The sequence below is a fragment of the Erpetoichthys calabaricus genome, chromosome 1 (assembly GCF_900747795.2).
Source record: "Erpetoichthys calabaricus chromosome 1, fErpCal1.3, whole genome shotgun sequence".
Taxonomy (NCBI): domain Eukaryota; kingdom Metazoa; phylum Chordata; class Cladistia; order Polypteriformes; family Polypteridae; genus Erpetoichthys; species Erpetoichthys calabaricus.
Genome location: NC_041394.2, coordinates 299,086,603 through 299,106,078, shown reverse-complemented (window position 1 = coordinate 299,106,078; position 19,476 = coordinate 299,086,603). Strand labels below are relative to the sequence as shown.

Genomic DNA, 19,476 nt, shown 5'->3' with positions numbered 1-19,476 from the left:
TAGCAGTTCATGGGCAGAGCAAGTGCTGAATATAGATTGCTGTGTAACTCTGGTAACATATGCAGCTTTATGGATAACATCTTTCAGTAAATCAGAATTTTTTTTTTAACAGTAGGCATTTATTTAAAGTGCAGTATAAATTAAATCACCAAAACTAGAAATGCTTCGGTCTCGCTGCTGTAGATTTTGCACAACTTTTTTGTGGTATGGAGTATGATTTTAGAGACTTTGAAAACTTGATGATATTTTGGAAAAATATGGTCAGAATCACTTAATCTGAGCCTGGGCTGTGCACTATGATTAAAGGGTGGACAATACAGAGAGAAATTTTATCACGATATTTTTTTTTTTTTTTTATATCAGTTGATATCGATTTATAGTCTGGTCAGGTTGGGGTGCATGCACTGGTACAGTGTGTTGCCATGCCCACCACACGAAGAAACAGCTCCTGATCTCAGTTGGCAACACCCAGGCAGTCAAGCAGGTCCTGTCCCTTCCTCCATAAATGACCAACTATCTGCTGCAGCCAGGTGTTAGTCATGGCCAAAATTATCGGCACTCCTGGAATTTTCCCAGAAAATTATTGCAATTACAAATGTTTTGGTATACACGTTTATTTCCTTTATATACATTGGAACAACACAAAAAATAAAGAAAAAAAGCCAAATCTGACATTTCTCACAGAACTCCATAAATGGGCCGGACAAAATTATTGGCACCCTTTCAAAATTGTGGGTAAATCGTTTTATTTCAAGCATGTGATGCTCGTTTGAACTCACCATTGGCAAGAAACAGGTGCTGGCAACATAGCAATCACACCTGAAGCCAGTTAAAATGGAGAAAAGTTGACTCAACCTTTCTGTTATGTGTCTGAGTGTACCACACTAAGCACGGAGAACATAAAGAAGAGCAGAGAATTGTCTGAGGACTTGAGAACAAAAATTGTGGAAAAATATCAACAATCTCAAGGCTACAAGTCCATCTTCAGAGTTCTTCATGTTCCTTTGTCCACTGTGCGCAACATAATCAAGAAGTTCACAACACATGCCACTGTAGCTAATCTCCCTGGACGTGGACGGAAGAGAAAAATTGATAAAAGACTGCAACGAAGGATAGTCCGAATGGTGGATAAACAACCCCAATCAACTTCAAAACATATTCAAGCTGTTCTGCAGACTCAGGGTGCAACAGTGTCAGCTTGAACTATCCGTCGACATCTGAACGAAATGAAACGCTATAGCAGGAGAGCCAGGAGAACCCCACTGCTGACACAGAAACATAAAAAAAAGCCAGACTGGAGTTTGCCAAAATGTACTTGAGGAAGCCAAAATCCTTCTGGGCGAACGTCTTGTGGACAGGTGAGACTAAGGTAGAGCTTTTTGGTAAAGCTCATCATTCTACTGTTTACAGAAAACGGAATGAGGCCTACGAAGAAAAGAACACAGTACCTACAGTCAAACATGGTGGAGGTTCTAAGATGTTTTGAGGATGTTTTGCTGCCTCTGGCACTGGATGCCTTGACTGTGTGCAAGGCATCATGAAATCTGAAGACTACCAAAAGATATTGGGGCGCAATGTAGGGCCCAGTGTCAGAAAGCTGGGTCTGCGTCAGAGGTCATGGGTGTTCCAGCAGGACAATGACCCCAAACATACCTCTAAAAGCACTCAGAAATGGTTGAAGACAAAGTGCAGGAGAGTTGAAGTGCTGAAGTGGCCAGCAATGAGTCCGGATCTAAATCCGATTGAACACTTATGGAGAGATCTCAAAATTGCTGTTGGGAGAAGGCGCCCTTCAAATCTGAGAAACCTTGAGCAGTTTGCAAAAGAAGAGTGGTCGGAAAATACCAGTTGAGAGGTGTAACAAGCTTGTTGATAGTTATAAGAAGCGCTTGATTTCAGATATTTATATAAGGGTGTGCACCTAAATATTAAGTAGAGGGTGCCAACAATTTTGTCCAGCCCGGTTTTTGAGTTTTGTGTGAAATGTCAGATTTGGCTTTTTTCTGTTTTTTTGTGTTGTTCCAATGCACATAAAGGAAATAAACGTGTATACCAAAACATTTGTAATTGCAACAATTTTGCACAACAAATGGTGCATTTTCAAGGAAAATTCCAGTGGTGCCGGTAATTTCGGCCCTGACTGTATGTTGTCCTGGTCCAGCTGCTTAGGTACTTGAGATCCTGCGAGTCGGATCACCCTCGCGGAATCGCACCACGTTGCTGTAGTGCCGTAACTGATGCTCCCTCACAGAGCTGGTAACGTGCCTCATTCAGGACTTAGTGAGCAACTGGTCATAAAACACACGTTCAAACCAGCAGTACCCAAGAATTTTCTGAAGAGACACAGTATCGAAGGCGTCCAGTCTTCGCCTCTGGTCACTGGATACTGTTTGTGTCTCCCAACCTTATAACAAAAAAGGAAGCATCTGTACCTCTAAAGACTTGGACCTTATTACTTTTGCAGTGATATTGGCAGCGCCACACACCCCTTTCCAGCAACCTCATGATCCCCCATGCTCTCCCAGTCCGTCTACTGACTTCATAAGAAGAGATGTTATTGTCACTGCTGAGGTAAGTAAACCCCTTGATGAGGTTGACCTTCCCTTCACACACAGACACTTTGCTGATGCCTGTGCCCAAGAGGTCATTAAAGGCCTGGATCTTGGATTTTATGCAGGACATGCGCAAGCCCAGACACTCTTGACTCCTCACTCAGTCTGTCGGGTTCCCCAGTCAGAGCCTCCATTGACTCCGCGAAGATCACAGCATCATCTGAAAAGTCAAGATCAGTTAATCTTTCTTCACCAACTGATGCTTCACTGCCTAGACACCACAACCCTGCTCAACACCTAGTCCATGCAAGCAGTGAACAGAGTAGGAGCAAGAACACACCCCTGATGAACATAAACATGGAGGTTCTGTCTCCACCCTGTACAGCACTCACAGTGCCAGTATACAGGCATGCCATGACATTCAGCAACTTAGGTGTGCTCCTATGAAGTCTAAGGATGTCATCGTAGGATCCGTGGAATCGATATATAACATGATATGAAAAGTGAGATGTGAAGAAATCATAAGGTTAATTTTGTTTTAAATTAGGGCTGAGAATCAATTTTAAAAAAGTAACTATTTGATTGCATAAATGTTTGCAATTAATAGTGACTAATCACATCTAACATTAGAACGTAATTATAAAATTAATAGATGAATCATGAAGTACATACACACTAAATCACAAAGTTAGTGTTGAATTAAAATTAAATCATAGCATAGCTTAAACTTGAGCATTGGATGAAAAGGATGAAGTGAGGAACAGTGTATCCAAGGGACAGAAAGTGTGTGATTGGAGCGGATTTCAGCGGGCAAGTTGAAGGGAACAGTGGAGACGAGGAGGTGATGAGTAGGTATGGTGTCAAGGAGAGAAATGAAGAAGGTCAGATGATAGTGGATTTTGCCAAAAAGATGGACATGGCTGTGGTGAATACGTATTTTAAGAAGAGGGAGAAACATAGGATTACATACAAGAGTGGAAGAAGATGCACACAGGTAGATTCCATCCTATGCAGAAGAGTCAATCTGAAGGAGATTGAAGACTGCAATGTGGTGGCAGGGGAAAGTATAGTTAAGCAGCATAGGATGGTGGTCTATAGGATGATGTTGGAGATCAGGAAGGGGAAGAGAGTGAAGGCAGAGCCAAGGATCAAATGGTGGAGCTGAAAAAGGAATACTGCAAGGTTGAGTTTAGGGAGTAGGTGAGACAGGCACTGGGTGGCAGTGAAGAGTTACCAGACAGCTGGGAAACTACAGCAGATGTAGTGAGTGTGACAGCAAGAAGGGTGCTTGGCATGACATCTGGAAAGATGGAGGAGAAGGAAACCTGGTGGTGGAATGAGGAAATACAGGAGAGTATACAGAGGAAGAGGGTGGCAAAGAAGAAGTGGGATAGTCAGAGAAATGCAGAAAGTAGACAAGAGTAAAAGGAGATAAGGCACAAGATGAAGAGAGAGGTGATGAAGGCTAAAGAAAAGGCGTATGATGAGTTGTATGAGAGGTTGGACACTAAGGAGGGAGAAAAGGACCTGTACTGATTGGCTAGACAGAGGGACTGAGCCTGGAAAAATGTCCATAAAGGATAAAGATGGAAACGTACTCACAAGCAAGGAGAGTGTGTTGAGCAGATGGAAAGAGTACTTTGAGAGGCTGATGAATGAAGAGAGAGAAGAGGTTGGATGATGTGGAGATAGTGAATCAGGAAGTGCAACGGATTAGCAAGGAGGAAGTAAGGACAGCTATGAAGAAGATGAAGAATGGAAAGGCTGTTGGTCAAGGTGACATACCTATGGAAGCATGGAGGTGTTTAGGAGAGATGGCAGTGGAGTTTTTAGCCAGATTGTTTAATGGAATCTTGTGTGGAGAAGTGTACTAGTGCTGATATTTAAGAATAAGGGGGATGTGCAGGACTGCAGTAACTGCAGGGGAATAAAATTGATGAGCCATAGCATGAAGTTATGGGAAAGAGTAGTGGAAGCTAGGTTAAGAAGTCAGGTGATGATTAGTGAGCAGCAGTATTGATTCATGCCAAGAAAGAGCACCACAGATGCAATGTTTGCTCTGCGGATGTTGATGGAGAAGTTTAGAGAAGGCCAGAAGGAGTTGCATTGCGTCTTTGTGGACCTGGAGAAAGCATGTGACAGGGTGCCTCGAAAGGAGCTGTGTATTGTATGAGGAAGTCGGGAGTGGCAGAGAAGTACGTAAGAGCTGTACAGGATATGTACGAGGGAAGTGTGACAGTGGTGAGGTCTGCGGTAGGAGTGACGGATGCATTCAAGTTGGAGGTGGGATTACATCAGGGATCGGCTCTGAGCCCTTTCTTATTTGCAGTGGTGATGGACAGGTTGATAGACAAGATTAGACAGGAGTCCCCGTGGACTATGATGTTTGCTGCTGACATTGTGATCTGTAGCGATAGTAGGGACCAGGTTGAGGAGACCCTGGAGAGGTGGAGATATGCTCTAGAGAGGAGAGGAATGAACAAGACAGAATACATGTGTGTAAATGAAAGGTCAGTGGAATGGTAAGGATGCAGGGAGTAGAGTTGGTGAAGGTGGATGAGTTTAAATACTTGGGATCAACAGTACAGAGTAATGGGGATTGTGGAAGAGAGGTGAGAAAGAGAGTGCAGGCAGGGTGGAATGGGTGGAGAAGAGTGTCGGGAGTAATTTGTGACAGACTGGTATCAGCAAGAGTGAAAGGGAAGGTCTACAGGATAACCAGCTATGTTATATGGGTTGGAGATAGTGGCACTGACCAGAAAGCAAGAGAGAGAGCTGGAGGTAGCAGAGTTAAAGATGCTAAGATTTGCACTGGGTGTGATGAGGATGGATAGGATTAGAAAGGAGTACATTAGAGGGTCAGCTCAAGTTGGACGGTTGGGAGACAATGTCAGATTGGCGAGATTGCATTGGTTTGGACGTGTGCAGAGGAGAGATGCTGGGTATATTGGGTGAAGGATGCTATGGATAGAGCTGCCAGGGAAGAGGAAAAGAGGAAGGCCTAAGAGAAGGTTTATGGATGTGGTGAGAGAGGACATGCAGGTGATGGATGTAACAGATGGATGTAATTCAGAGGACAGAAAGATATGGAAGAAGATGATCTGCTGTGGCAACCCCTAATTGGACCAGCTGAAAGAAGAAGAAGAAGTTTAAACTTGAGCAGTGACCTTAAACTTAAACTTTTAACAAAATACACTGCCTGGCCAAAAAAAAAGTCGCCACCAAAAAAAAAGGTCACACACTCTAATATTTCGATGGACCGCCTTTAGCTTTGATTACGGCACGCATTCGCTGTGGCATTGTTTCAATAAGCTTCTGCAATGTCACAAGATTTAGTTCCATCCAGTGTTGCATTAATTTTTTACCAAGATCTTGCATTGATGATGGTAGAGTCTGACCGCTGCGCATAGCCTTCTCCAGCACATCCCAAAGATTCTCAATGGGGTTAAGGTCTGGACTCTGTGGTGGCCAATCCATGTGTGAAAATGATGTCTCATGCTCCCTGAACCACTCTTTCACAATTTGAGCCCGATGAATCCTGTCATTGTCATCTTGGAATATGCCCGTGCCATCAGGGAAGAAAAAAATCCATTGATAGAATAACCTGGTCATTCAGTATATTCAGGTAGTCAGCTGACCTCATTCTTGGAGCACATACTGTTGCTGAACCTAGACCTGACCAACTGCAGCAACTCCAGATCATAGCACTGCCCCCACAGGCTTGTACAGTAGGCACTAGGCATGATGGGTGCTTCACTTCATCTGCCTCTCTTCTTACCCTGATGCGCCCATCACTCTGGAACAGGGTAAATCTGGACTCATCAGACCACATGACCTTTTTCCATTGCTCCAGAGTCCAATCTTTATGCTCCCTAGCAAATTGAAGCCTTTTTTTCCGGTTTGCCTCACTGATTAGTGGCTTTCTTACGGCTACACAGCTGTTCAGTCCCAATCCCTTGAGTTCCCTTCGCATTGTGTGTGTGGAAATGCTCTTACTTTCACTATTAAACGTAGACCTGAGTTCTACTGTTGTTTTTCTTCGATTTGATTTCACCAAACGTTTAAGTGATCGCTGATCACGATCATTCAGGATTTTTTTCTGGCCACATTTCTTCCTCAACGATGATGGGTCCCCACTATCCTTCCAGTTTTTAATAATACGTTGGACAGTTCTTAACCCAATTTTAGTAGTTTCTGCAATCTCCTTAGATGTTTTCTCTGCTTGATGCATGCCAATGATTTGACCCTTCTCAAACAGACTGACATCTTTTCCACGACCACGAGATGTGTCTTTCGACATGGTTGTTTAAGAAATGAGAAGCAAGTCATCGCATCAGTTGGGGTTAAATAACTTGTTGCCAGCTGAAAGATAATCGCCCATGCAGTAATTATCCAATAGGAGGCTCGTACCTATTTGCTTAGTTAAATCCAGGTGGCAACTTTTTTTTTTGGCCAGGCAGTGTACTTGAGCAAGTACAACCTGAATTTTGAATGCCTTCCTAAAAACCAAGATAAAAAAAAGGTAATAAAGAAATGAATGTTAATGTATTAATTGTCAAATTGGCATAGCATATGAGACACAGACGTATCAAAGTAAAAAATGATTGAAATGACTGTGGACATTGAATGCATTGATTTAATTGAAAGAATATGAATCTCTTAAATGGGCATATATTAAAACTTGTGTTAAAATTCCGCAAATACTATCCTCAATTATTCGTCACCATCAACGATTGAAAATTATACTCCATACAAGTGCTGTGTCTGTGAACGCCAACCTGTGCGTTTTTTTTTTTTTTTTTTTGGCAACAAAGCGCCTTTTCAGACAGTTTAGCATGTGTATATATTTAATGCTTTTGTGGCTAGTATAATCATGGTGAGCCTTGGGAATTTTTGGGTTACAAAAATGTGCTACCACAGAAAAATGGTTGGAAAACACTGCTCTACCTACACCTTTTTTTTTGGCATGCTAAAAAGGATCTCCATAGCTACTATGTAGCTTAAAAGCAGGCACAGTGCATTACTTGGATGGTTATTTGCATTCTTTGTTTAAATTAGCAAAGATACTGCAAACTTGAACATTACAGTTTTTATTTCAAAGTGAAAGTGAACTTTATTGTTATCTCAACCATATACAACTATACAAATAGATGAAATTGTGAAGCTCAGGGTCCACAGTGTAACAACATGCAGTGCAAATAAAAAATTTAAAAAATTAGAATTAAAATTAAGAATTAGAATTTAAAATTAAAAATTAGAAATAAATTTAAAATTAAAACACAAACAAGATGAGACATTGTGCAAAGATGAGACAAAAGAAGTAGCAGCAATATTGACTTGTAGTAAGCAATATGAACATTGATGCAATGAATGGTATTATGCAATCTAGATACATAAATATAGTCAATAAATATGTAACCTGGCATGCCGGAGAGTTATATAAAGAAGCACTAGGGACTTATTTTGGCTTTGTGCCATTCAAAGATAACTTGGGTAGCACTTATGTATAAATCAACAAAATGAACACCAGTGTTACGTATTGACACGTTGTGTATCACTGTGAACCAGATAATGTGAAATGTTAAACCATTAAATGAAAATTTTATTTTACAATATTTTAAAGGAAGTGTATAATACTGTACTTAATATGTATGTAATTCTTTAAGTGCACACTTAACTTTTTTTTTTGTATTATTGTTTTGTAATATTTAAAAATAAATAAATAAATAAATAAAAAATTTATACGAAAATGCCACATCAACCAAAGTACTGGCTAATGCGATCACCTTGTTACTGGCCTTGTATGCAGCAATATTTTTAATGTGTTTTACAGGCCACATTAATCGCAAACACTTAATGCAGTAACTTTCCCAGGCCTAGTTTAAATATTTATTTTCTGCCACAAGTTGAACATGACAAATGTGCTGTAGTACATTATACAACTGTATTTCAAATAAATAGGTATATATAATAAACTAAAATCTTAATTCTGACCATTCAAAAGCTTTCCAATTTTACAGGAGAACATGCAAAATTTGTCGGTCAAATCCAAATAAATAAAATCTTAATTCTAAATCTTAAATATAAAATTAAAATCTTAAACCTTTCAACTTTTACTGGAAAACTCAAAAGTAAATTATTTAGTCAGTTCCAAATAAAAAAAAAGTTTGTATTAATACAAAATAAATTATTATTAGGCAAAGATTTGATACTGTTACGCTGACTTTCTGTATTTAGGTTACAGTATGTATGTTCTTTCATGCTTCATAGTGTACAGTGTGCAAATGACTCAAGCACTCCTGTCACATCATAAATATTGAAATGTTCCATTGGAAAATAGATGGCAAGCAGTAACTAACCAACAAAGTTCATTTTTGCTCCAGGAGATAATTCTGGAATGGCTTAGCATTGGTACTGGAGGTTTCAATTTTGTGTTTCATTCATCTTCTTGCAGAGTTATGGATACTAATTCTCAGGTTGCTTAAATGCTAGATATGGCAGCATTTGCTCTTTCCAGTGGCTAAAAAATTATTTTGCTGTTTTTTTTAAATAGCTGTGTAGTTACTGAGTGAATATATTAAATAACAACTTCATTAGTTAATAGAACGTTACTGAGGTGTTTAGGCTTCACCTAGAGTGAAATCTACCGTCTTTTTCCGAAAATAAGACACTGTCTTACTTTCTTTTTTGGTCCAAAATACGCACTAGGGCTTATTTTCGGGGGAGGACAAAAATAAAAGTATATTTATATATTTTTATTTAATATTTATTTATTTTACACAGAATACAGAAATTAAAATTTATTCAATTACAGTCATGTCATCTTCTTCTGGAACATCGTCATAAATCAAGATTTACACCCCTGGAGTCTTCCACAATTCCCTTTTTGTACTCGACAGAATAGCTCTTTCGTTTTGTACTCATTTTAACTGCAGTTAAAAATTATTCACTTTATAAAAAATAAAATTACGTATGAGGAAATAATCAGACTTACAAGACTGAAATGAACAAACATTGTATCTGCACTGTCGCTCAATGTAGACTGCTGCCTTAACGAACAATTATTTATAGTGTGCGCCAACGACGCGTTCCGTCGCATTCCGCATATGCATGCCCCCCTCCCCCCCCCTCCCCACCTCATTCGACCATACTCTGCGATACGCGCGACGCAGTACAACACAGCAGAGCAGAGCGGACACAATATTTATGTATTCATGCTGCCTTATGTTGTATTTTTAAGATAAATTCCAAGAATTAATTTGAAACGAACTGTAGAGGTAAACAATGAATTTCTCGGAACATTTTATTTCAAACATTTCTCTGAAATACGAGTATTAGGGAAGCTAAACATACTTAATAAATCAACAGCATTTTTTAACGAATTCTTTTTTTCACATTATTTTAACTAGGGCTTATTTTCGGGGGAGGGCTTATATTACAAAAAGTTCCGAAAATCTCGATAGGGCTTATTTTCGGGGGATGTCTTATTTTCGGAAAAAGACGGTAATTATGACAAGTTAATGTTCTTTGTTAAGTTTACTAATGTTTTTAACATTATAGATAATTCTGCTTAAATTTATTAAATGTCTAATTAATGGATTTTTAATGCACATTTTTTTCCCTTCTCCTTGTACCAACCCATGCTTTGAATTACAAAAAAGCTGCTAAATGAAAAACAAAAAAAGAAATCTCCTTTGATTGATGATACTGCTACACTGGATAATAATCAGCCACCAAGGTTGGTTAATAAGTTAATTTTGGATAAAGTGTTAAGATTGTATTAATTTTCATTATAGTTTGTCATCCAAGGTGAAATAATTGTTTTATTCCTGACTTGTATAATTGTTTAATAAGAATAATTATCTATATAGATATAATTATCTTTACCAAGTTATTTGATTCATTATAAAAATTTAATATAAAATATACTGTATTAAATATAGATAGAGAACCTTTATTTTAATGTTTTTTATGAGCTTTACTTGAGTTTTTAAGTTTATTTGCAAATAAGACATAAGATGTCCATAATTAGGGTAATGCAGAATTTAGAATGTTTTTGTGTATCTGAAAATTTGTAAAGCTGTTTTATTTTTTTTTTGTTTTGTTTTTTAGTAAGGTACCAGTTCATCTTGGTTCTCCAGCATTCAAAGAAGTAGCCTATTTAGTCTCCTCCATTAAATTACTCTTTAGATAACTCTGTACAGTATAATAGTAAGGTGCAGACAAATGTAGTGATGGGGACAACTTACCCATTATTTCACTCTAATACCAGAGGTGTATGTAGACTTGTGAAATGTTTTCAGCAAACTGAAACACTGGAATTACCACCACCCAAGAGATATGTGGATCTCTTGAATTAGGGAGGATGATGTGTGGAGAATGCCTTTGAACATTGTTTCTGGGAAGTACAAGTAGTTGATCCTGCCCTATAAGTTGACCAGTACCTCTGCTGTTTTCCATTCATTTTGTAAATGTCTTCTTTTGGGATTAGAATAAATAACTGGCTAGAATTTTATATATATTGGTGACATCTTAGTTTTGTTCCCCCTCAATAAGACACGTAACACCTTTCCGAGATGTGCTGTCTTTAGAAAAACACAGACTATTTGGAAACCAGAAATGTGAGTTTGAGTACTGTGCTCTTCTTGGCTTATTCTATTCTTACTCTGACCTCTGCAAAAACCCAAGTGTAGTACAACCAGTAAAAGACTGACTAACCCTCCACAAGACTATATTTTTACCTTTTGTACCTGAATCTGTGTTAAACTAGAGATTTGAATCCTACAGGACTTTTAAGAACTAAATAATTGACCATCTGGACTTCTGTCAAAAGAATTGCAGACAGAAAATAGAAAATGCAATATTCCACATGACAATAAAGTATGGCAGAGGGCGTGGATTTCAATGTGGGTTTTCTGTATGAGGGTTCCTTTGAGAAGATTAGCCCTCATTGTACACATTGGTCCATGTAACATTATCAGTGATGGAGACCTGTGGCTTTAAAAATTACTTTGACCCTACGCACTTCAAGATCTATCCCGCCCTTTCTTGTGTCATGCCTAAAACCTATCAAAACTAGTCAATTTTCTCATCTGGACAATTTTTCGTTCTAATTCATTGCTAACAGTTCAGTGGTTTGATTATTTTTGTGTTTCATGTGCTTTTATTATTGAGTTTCTTTATTTCAGTAGCATGGCAGTTAGATATACCATAATATTTCTGTCATTTTAGCTTTGTTTTTATGTGCAATTAGTTTTGCTTTTTTCCTTGTGTTTTTAAGCTGTTCTCCACGTTTTTTAATTGATGCTGTAATTTTGTGGAAGCAAATTCAGTGTGCTGCTGTATAGTGTAGCATGCATCTCTCTCAGTATGGTTCCACTGTGATAAAAGACAGCGCACACAGCAGTGCACCCACACTTAGACCCCTTGAAGAAAACATTTTGTAAGGCTAGTGCTTTAATAACTTTAAGAAAGATTAGGAAAATAATATGATTTGGATTCATATTTAAGTACTTTGTTTTCTGGTTTCATTTTTGTAACAAGGAGAAAGATATGATTTCAGTGTACCAGTTTCATTTTTTCATATTCCTCTGTGTATTCCCTGACAAAAGACCTTTGCAGTCTTTGTAGGTTGAAAAATAAACTTTTCCCCCCTAGGGCTTTTAACCTATTCTGTATAGTGGAAAAGAAAATCATGTCTGTCTGTTTTGGCCAGGCTGTTGCTTCTGCTTATGCATAGATGTAATGAGATTCTGAGCACCTCTGATTTATTTTTTCTGGAAGCTGCTATGTAAACTGAACAAGAATTGAAGTATTACATTTTTTTCTCCCAAATAAAACACACGAAGGTGATGATCATTATGTGTCCATCTGTTACCTAATAAATATCACCATTGCACAAAAATATAATTATTTTGCCTCTGTCCACCATTAAAAAAGTTAATAGCATTGCATGTTTCAAATTATGCCAAAGTCATTCTCAGTGAAATCTTAACACTAGAATTATCAGTCTACGAAAAAACTTGTAGATCCAGCCCACCTTAAAACCGTTCTCACCTCTCCGCCAGCGTCTTTTGTCTTCTAAATGTGCCGATTAAGACAAGCAGCCGGCTATTCCATCCCCCACCGTCGCAGAACGTTCACTAAGTTTTCCCAGCTCATGCCTTGTTTGATTATCTGGGAGTGACTGAACTGCTGGAGTTTTAGAGTGGAAATAATAGATTGTTATTTGGAACACACGCATTTCATGTGTGTTCCGTTTCTACAGTATTCTGTGTAAACACATTCTTAAAACAGAAACTTTTTCATATTTTAGTAATGTTACAAAATGTAGGCATAAACTATAGAATGTGTGAAGCCTGAAGTCCAAAGATCAAATAAACACTTTCACAAAAGGTTCAAGAACAATACAACAGCTTCCGTGGTGTAACGCTATGCCATGTCTCAGAGACCCAAGTTCGATTCCCCGCTGGGGAGAAAGTGTTTTTTCTTTTAAACCTCAAACGGACATAAAATTTATAAATTGGTGTGCACTGTAAATCGTTAAATTTAAAATGTCGATCGCGGTTATTTCTGTTGATTAATTCATGCTTTTTACTTAGAGTCAGAACAGGAGCTTATTCAGCTTCTGATCTGACTCTAACAGCGCCAGTATAAATTCACACCCGATATGACACTGTTCGTTTTCAAATAATACTGCATTACTTCGATGTTTTCTGCATGGAATGGAAATCAACAGTTCTTAGCATTGCACCACGCAAGCTGTCATATCAACTGCCTACTGTAACTTGCTTTCTTTTTTCTTTCGTTATAGTCTTGAATAGAAGTGCACTTGTTATGTTATACTTGTATATCAACATATGTTCCTGTGTTTGAGCGACACGGGCATGCTCAAAAAATACATGTGTAATGCCACGAAAAGTGCACACAGACACTTCAGTTCACAAGCATTGGTACGAGAATGCAGCCACAAGTACACTGCAGAGCTATAGCACGTCTTTATGTGAAAACAGCAGTTTCAGATTGGGAGTGTCTGATGATTGCATATAGCGCTGAAGTTACTGCTCTTTACTATGCTTTCCTCTGCCTGTCCTGGAGTACAAAAGAAACAGCATACAGCAACATGTGGGGACTGGCAAGATTGGGGGAAGAAAAACACACGGTCACTGATTACAAACCACAAGATGTTATGCGAATGAATATGAATAATATGAATAATGTTGCATCTGTGCCACAAAGTTTTCCGAAATGTACTATACAGGTCATAAAATTAATAATTCCAAATATCATATATTCCTGTCTCTGTTTTCACTAATGCAGCGGGGGAGGGGGGATTGGGGGGTTGGGGCGGCGCGCGGTAGTATGTATCGTGATACACTGCAGAGCTATAGTGCGTCTTTATGTGAAAACAGCAGTGTCAGATGGGGGGGGGTTAGGGTTTTATTTTTTTTCTAAAATAGTAAGAATAACAGCAGTTCACTTCTCAAAAGGGAGTCGTGCAGGATCTGCAGTTATATTTTTGAATAAAAGCGCACTTGTTCTGTTATATCTGTACCTTTTGTGAAAGTGTTTCTTTGATATTTGGACTTCAGGCTTCATACATTATATAGTTTATGCCTACATTTTGTCATTTACTACTAGAATATGAAAAAAGTTTCTGTTTTAAAAATGTGTTTACACAGATTATTGTAGAAACGCAACACACATGAAATACTTGTGTTCCAAATAACGATCTATTATTTCCAATCTAAAATTCCACTCCCAGAGTGGATCAATCAAGGCATGAGCTGGGAGAAGTTCGTGCACATTCTAAGTCGGTGGGGGGATGGAATAGCTGGCTGCTTGCAGCTTGTCTTTATCTGCACATTTAGAAGACAAAAGACGATGGCAGAGAGATGCGAACGGATTTAAGAAGCGATTTAAGGTGGGACGGATCTACGAGTTTTTTCGTAATTCTAGTGTTAAGAGTGTTACTTGTGATCAATATGTCTGAATAAATTATGATTAAATGTCTTATTGTAAATTTGGTGGGAAAAAGTTTTCAATCAATAATGGAGTGTGTTTTTTTTTCTTCTCAAAAAGCAAAGAGAGTCTCCTGATTGAACAGGAGAAGAATGTAACCCCTACTGAATCTGTAGAGCAGGAAAAAGCGGATGAGGAGGAAGAGGGGAAAAAGGATGAATCAAGCTGCTCTAGTGAGGAAGAGGAGGAAGAGGACTCGGAATCTGAAACAGAAGGGGGTAAGATTACCGAAAACTTGCTCTAATTTATTTCACAAAGTTCATTTAAAATGACATATGTTTAAAACCCCATAAAGGGTAGATCTCGCTTTTAGCCAAAAAGGTTAAAACCTTTTCCTTGGGTAATGAAATTGGCCTGCAGCTTTTATTTAAATGATTTATATAATGCATATTTATATAGTGCATATATAGTTGAGGCCATACGTTTACCTAAACTTTGGCTAAAACCTTTCATCTCAAAAATCTTGAACTTCACATACATCATGTTACCAGACAGTTCATATGTTAAGCAAATTAGTTTATCTACTTAGTTTCCATGACAGTTTTTCTCCGAAATAATGATCAAGAGACAGATTTTTTTTCAGCTTTAAATCACTATGTCAGATTTTTAGTGGGTCAGAAGTTTACATAAACAAGGTTAGTATTTGGTGGTGGTGCATTTAAATTGCTTAAGCTAAACTAAATGCTTAGTATAGCCTTCCACAAGTTTCTCAGAATATTTTGCTGGTAGTTTAGCCCATTCCTCCTGACAAAACTGGTGTAACAGAGTCATGTTCTTGGGCCTACTTGCTCAAAAACAACTCTGCAGTTGAGTCCATAGATTTTCCATGATATTCAGATAGGTCTTTGTGATAGCCACACCAGTACAATCACATTGTTGTCTGCAAGCCATTTCATTACCTCTTTGGAAGTATGCTTGGGATCCTTGTCTTTTTGGAAGACTCATTTGCAAACAAGCTTTATCTATCTGGCTGATGCCTTGAGGTGTTGTTTCCGAATTTCCAGATACTGCTCTTTCTTCATAATGCCTTCTGTTTTATGAAGTGCACCAGTTCCATTCCCATCAAAACATCCCGATAAATGATGCTGCCTCACCCTTTCCTCGCAGTTCTTTGGATTAAGAACCTGACCCTTTAGCCTCCATACAATTTGCTGATCATTTTGACCAAACAGTTAAAATTTTGTTTTGTTTGTAATGAAGCGTTTGGCTCCAGATTCCCTCAACCACTTTGGGAGCCTCTTGAACCCGCTCTGTCGCTAATGTAACCAAGGATGGGCCTCGGCTAGTGAGGACACACGGTCAGCAGTGGATACAGGTGCTTTTATTCAAAATCGATCAAATAAACAGTGTTCCAAATAAACAGTGCAGTGCAAGTCTTCCTTAATAAATGATCCAATAAATATCATTTTGGTGTGCATGGTGAAGGATAAAAACAAAGCAATAAATAGTTTAAAACCAGCTGTAGTGTCCTTTCTAAAATCCTTGGTGCTGTACCTCTTTCTTCCTTTCCTACATCCACAGCATCCATCCTCCTGCCAGTCACTGTCCTGTCTCTCACTCGTATTACCTCTATCTCCCTGTCTCCTTCATCTTAGCACGTCTTCCTTCAGTTGTCTCCCAACTCACCCCATTTCAGGGGTCACAGTTGGTGGAGACGTCACCAACAACAGTCCCTTCTGCCTATGGCTTCAGCCACAACTGCCTGCTTAATGCATCTGCTGTGACTTCCCAAGTCGCCTTCTCCCATCTTCCTCACACCCAAACATTGGTGCCTTTTTGATTCCTAGGGAGACTTCTCTTGATCCCCATTACCCCATAGCTATTCAGCAGGGAACCAATCCACCCCTCAAACGTTGATTGCATATTCCTCCTTGGGACTGGGACAGCTTGCCAGTGTACTGAATGACCAAATTTCCTTCACCTTTTTCATCGTCTTTCTTTTTTCCAGCTTTTTCTTTTTTCTCTCCCTCCCTGTCTGACTCCTGTCTTGATCACTCCACCAATCTCCCACAGCTGAGTGATTACGTACTCCCACAGGGATCGAGACAGCTATTTATGTCATAATTTGTTTATTTCAAAACCAACAACAATATGTTAAGCCAAGGAGCCTCTATATCACAGTCTGACCAGAGAACATTCTTCCAAAAGGCTGTGTCTTTGTCCTGGTGAGCAACTGCAAACTGTACTCTAGCTTTTTATTATTATTGTTACTTGATTTTATTCAACTTGCCCTCTGTTTGTCTGGATCAAATTTTGCAGTCAATTTTTTTTTTACCCACTTTTACCGAACTGATTTCCTTCAAACTTTGCTTGCATGCAGATCACAGGTGACAATGTAATATTTCATCAGTTTTGACAGGGATCTGTAGGTTAATTACGTTAAATTTAAATTTGTCATTTACTTATACTTTTAACAATTACACACAGACACAGACACACACACATATATATTCCTAAGTTCACGCCTTCTTGTGCACGATGTCAAAGCAGCACGGAGAAAAAAAAGAGAGACAAATACTGTATATGGGACATTGGGTATAAATTTATTGTACTTGTAAAAGTTAGCTTTTTTCAGTTTTATTCTCTGAATCACGATCACGCTGTACCCCGCCGCTCCTGATCTGACTCTAAGTAACAGCGCCAGCATACATTCTCACCCGATCTGACGTTCGTTTTCAAATAATATTGCATTAGTGCAATGTTTTCTGGTTAGTACTGTTCAGGTCATAAAATGATTTCTTCAAAATGTCACATATATTGTCTCTCTTTCAGGTCTGTAATAGAAACCACAGTATAGAGAGAAGTGTGTGCATTGCAACAGGTACACATGTCGTAAATGTAGGAAGGACGGGCCCTTGCGTGTGTTTTGAACTGTTAACATTTGAATGTGATGATTGCATATAGCGCTGAACTGACCTTTTTGTACTATTGTTGCCTCTGCATGTCCTGGAGTACAAAAGAAACAGCAACATGTGGGGACTGGCAAGATCGGGGGCACGTGGTGTTATGTGAACTAATATGAATAATGTTGCATCCGTGCCACAATGTTTTTCGAAATGTACTATACAGGTCATAAAATGAATAATTCCAAATATCATATATTCCTAAGTCTGTTTTTTTTGACATCATACATAGACCATAAGATGCATACTAATTCAGCGTGAGCATGAAACAATCAATAAAACTGAATAAAAAAAAAAATCAAGTGACGGTGAGATACGAAGAAGGCAGATTCACCAGCGTTTGTGTGTCAGCTTTTATCCCTCCAGATCAGAGAATGTCCAGTTCCGTTGCCTCAAAACACCACTCACATCTACAGTTATTCCCAGTTTCAAATAAAAACTATCAGCGTCAGATTCCTGGGCAGGGGGGCCGTAGTATGTATTGTGATCGTGATTTAGAGAGAATAAAAGTGAAAATAAAACGGTAACTTTCACAAGTACTATAAATGTACACCATGTGTTACGGATGCAAACCAAATGTATTTGGGTACTGTATAATATTAACAATAAGAGCAACTCACTACTGAAAACGGCAAATATAGGAGGCAGACGGGATCGAACCGGGGACTCTTAATTATAAGTCAGCAAATCTTACCGCTACACCACGGAAGCTGTTGCCTTACTCTTGAACCTTTTGTGAAGGTGTTTATTTAATCTTTGGACTTCAGGCTTCACACATTATATAGTTTATGCCAACATTTTGTCATTTACTACTAAAATATGGCAAACGTTTCTGTTTTAACAATGTGTTTACACAGATTATTATAGAAACGGAACACACATGAAATACATGTGTTCCAAATAACGATCTATTATTTCCACTCTAAAATTCCAGCACTTAATTCACTCCCAGATAATCAATCAAGGCATGAGCTGGGAGACGTTTGTGCATGGTCTGCGGCGGTGGGGGTTGGAATAGCAGGCTGCTTGTCTTAATCGGCACATTTACAGGACAAAAGACGCTGAGGGAGAGGTGTGAATGGATTTAAGGTGGGACGGATCTATGAGTTTTTCCATAGGCTCTGGTAATTCTAGTGTTAAAAATCCATGCTATGCACATGTGTGCCAGGCAAGATGTGAGCCTGTCTAATGCAGTGGAACCATGCTAATCCTGTCCATGTTAAGGTAAATTGAAACATATATGAAACCCTAAGTAGCAGTTCGCCCATGTAAAAATGAGTCCTAGACTTCACCATACCCACTGTAAAATGTTTTCACACTCTACTCTGATCAACTCTGTCATCTTTGTTCCCTTGGTTTACCTGTTGTCTTCCTGAAAATGCTCTGGCACTACACTCTGATCTTCTCTTTTTAGGTATAGATAAGCCAGTTTCTCTCCAATTCACTTTGTAAATGTCACTCCTATCCTGAAAAACCGCCCTTATGTTGGAACTTTGATGCTCTTGCACACCAATTATGGATAAATTTTTACCTCTTGACTGAAATTTCTAAAGCTGAAAAAAACAAAACAAAAATAATAGCACATAAAAACAAAGCTAAAATGACAAAAAAATCATGGTATATCTATCCACCATGAACTATGAGACCTTTTTGACCAACATTTTGCAAAATAATACATTTCAGTTTGATATGTCTTACTGTTTAATCAGGCCATGCACCAGAATCAACAGATGACTGTCTTGTCTTTTTTTAGTTTGTGATTTTGTGCATATCTGGTTGCTGTGCAGCCTTTTTTTTTTTTTTTTACAGTTTCAAAACATCATTGTGTCAAAATAAAATACTACTCACAACTGCTGCTTGTTTTCTTATTCTGCTTGATACTTGGTTTAGTGTGAAATTAACCCTTATATAGCATCCATGCGTGCCCCTATGCTCATGCTCTTGTTCAAGAGCCTAAATACTATCATAATTTTAATCACATTATGTCATGTCTCTGTATA

At 38.5% G+C, this 19,476-nt stretch overlaps 1 protein-coding gene across 1 annotated transcript in view; it reads left to right on the top strand.

Moving 5' to 3' along the window:
* ppp1r12a (protein phosphatase 1, regulatory subunit 12A) overlaps nt 1-19,476 on the top strand; it is a 355,094-nt gene that overhangs the window by 197,767 nt on the left and 137,851 nt on the right. The window contains 2 exon segments of the mRNA XM_051934734.1: nt 10,214-10,290; nt 14,634-14,791. Of these exon segments, the coding sequence (XP_051790694.1) occupies nt 10,214-10,290; nt 14,634-14,791 (235 nt within the window).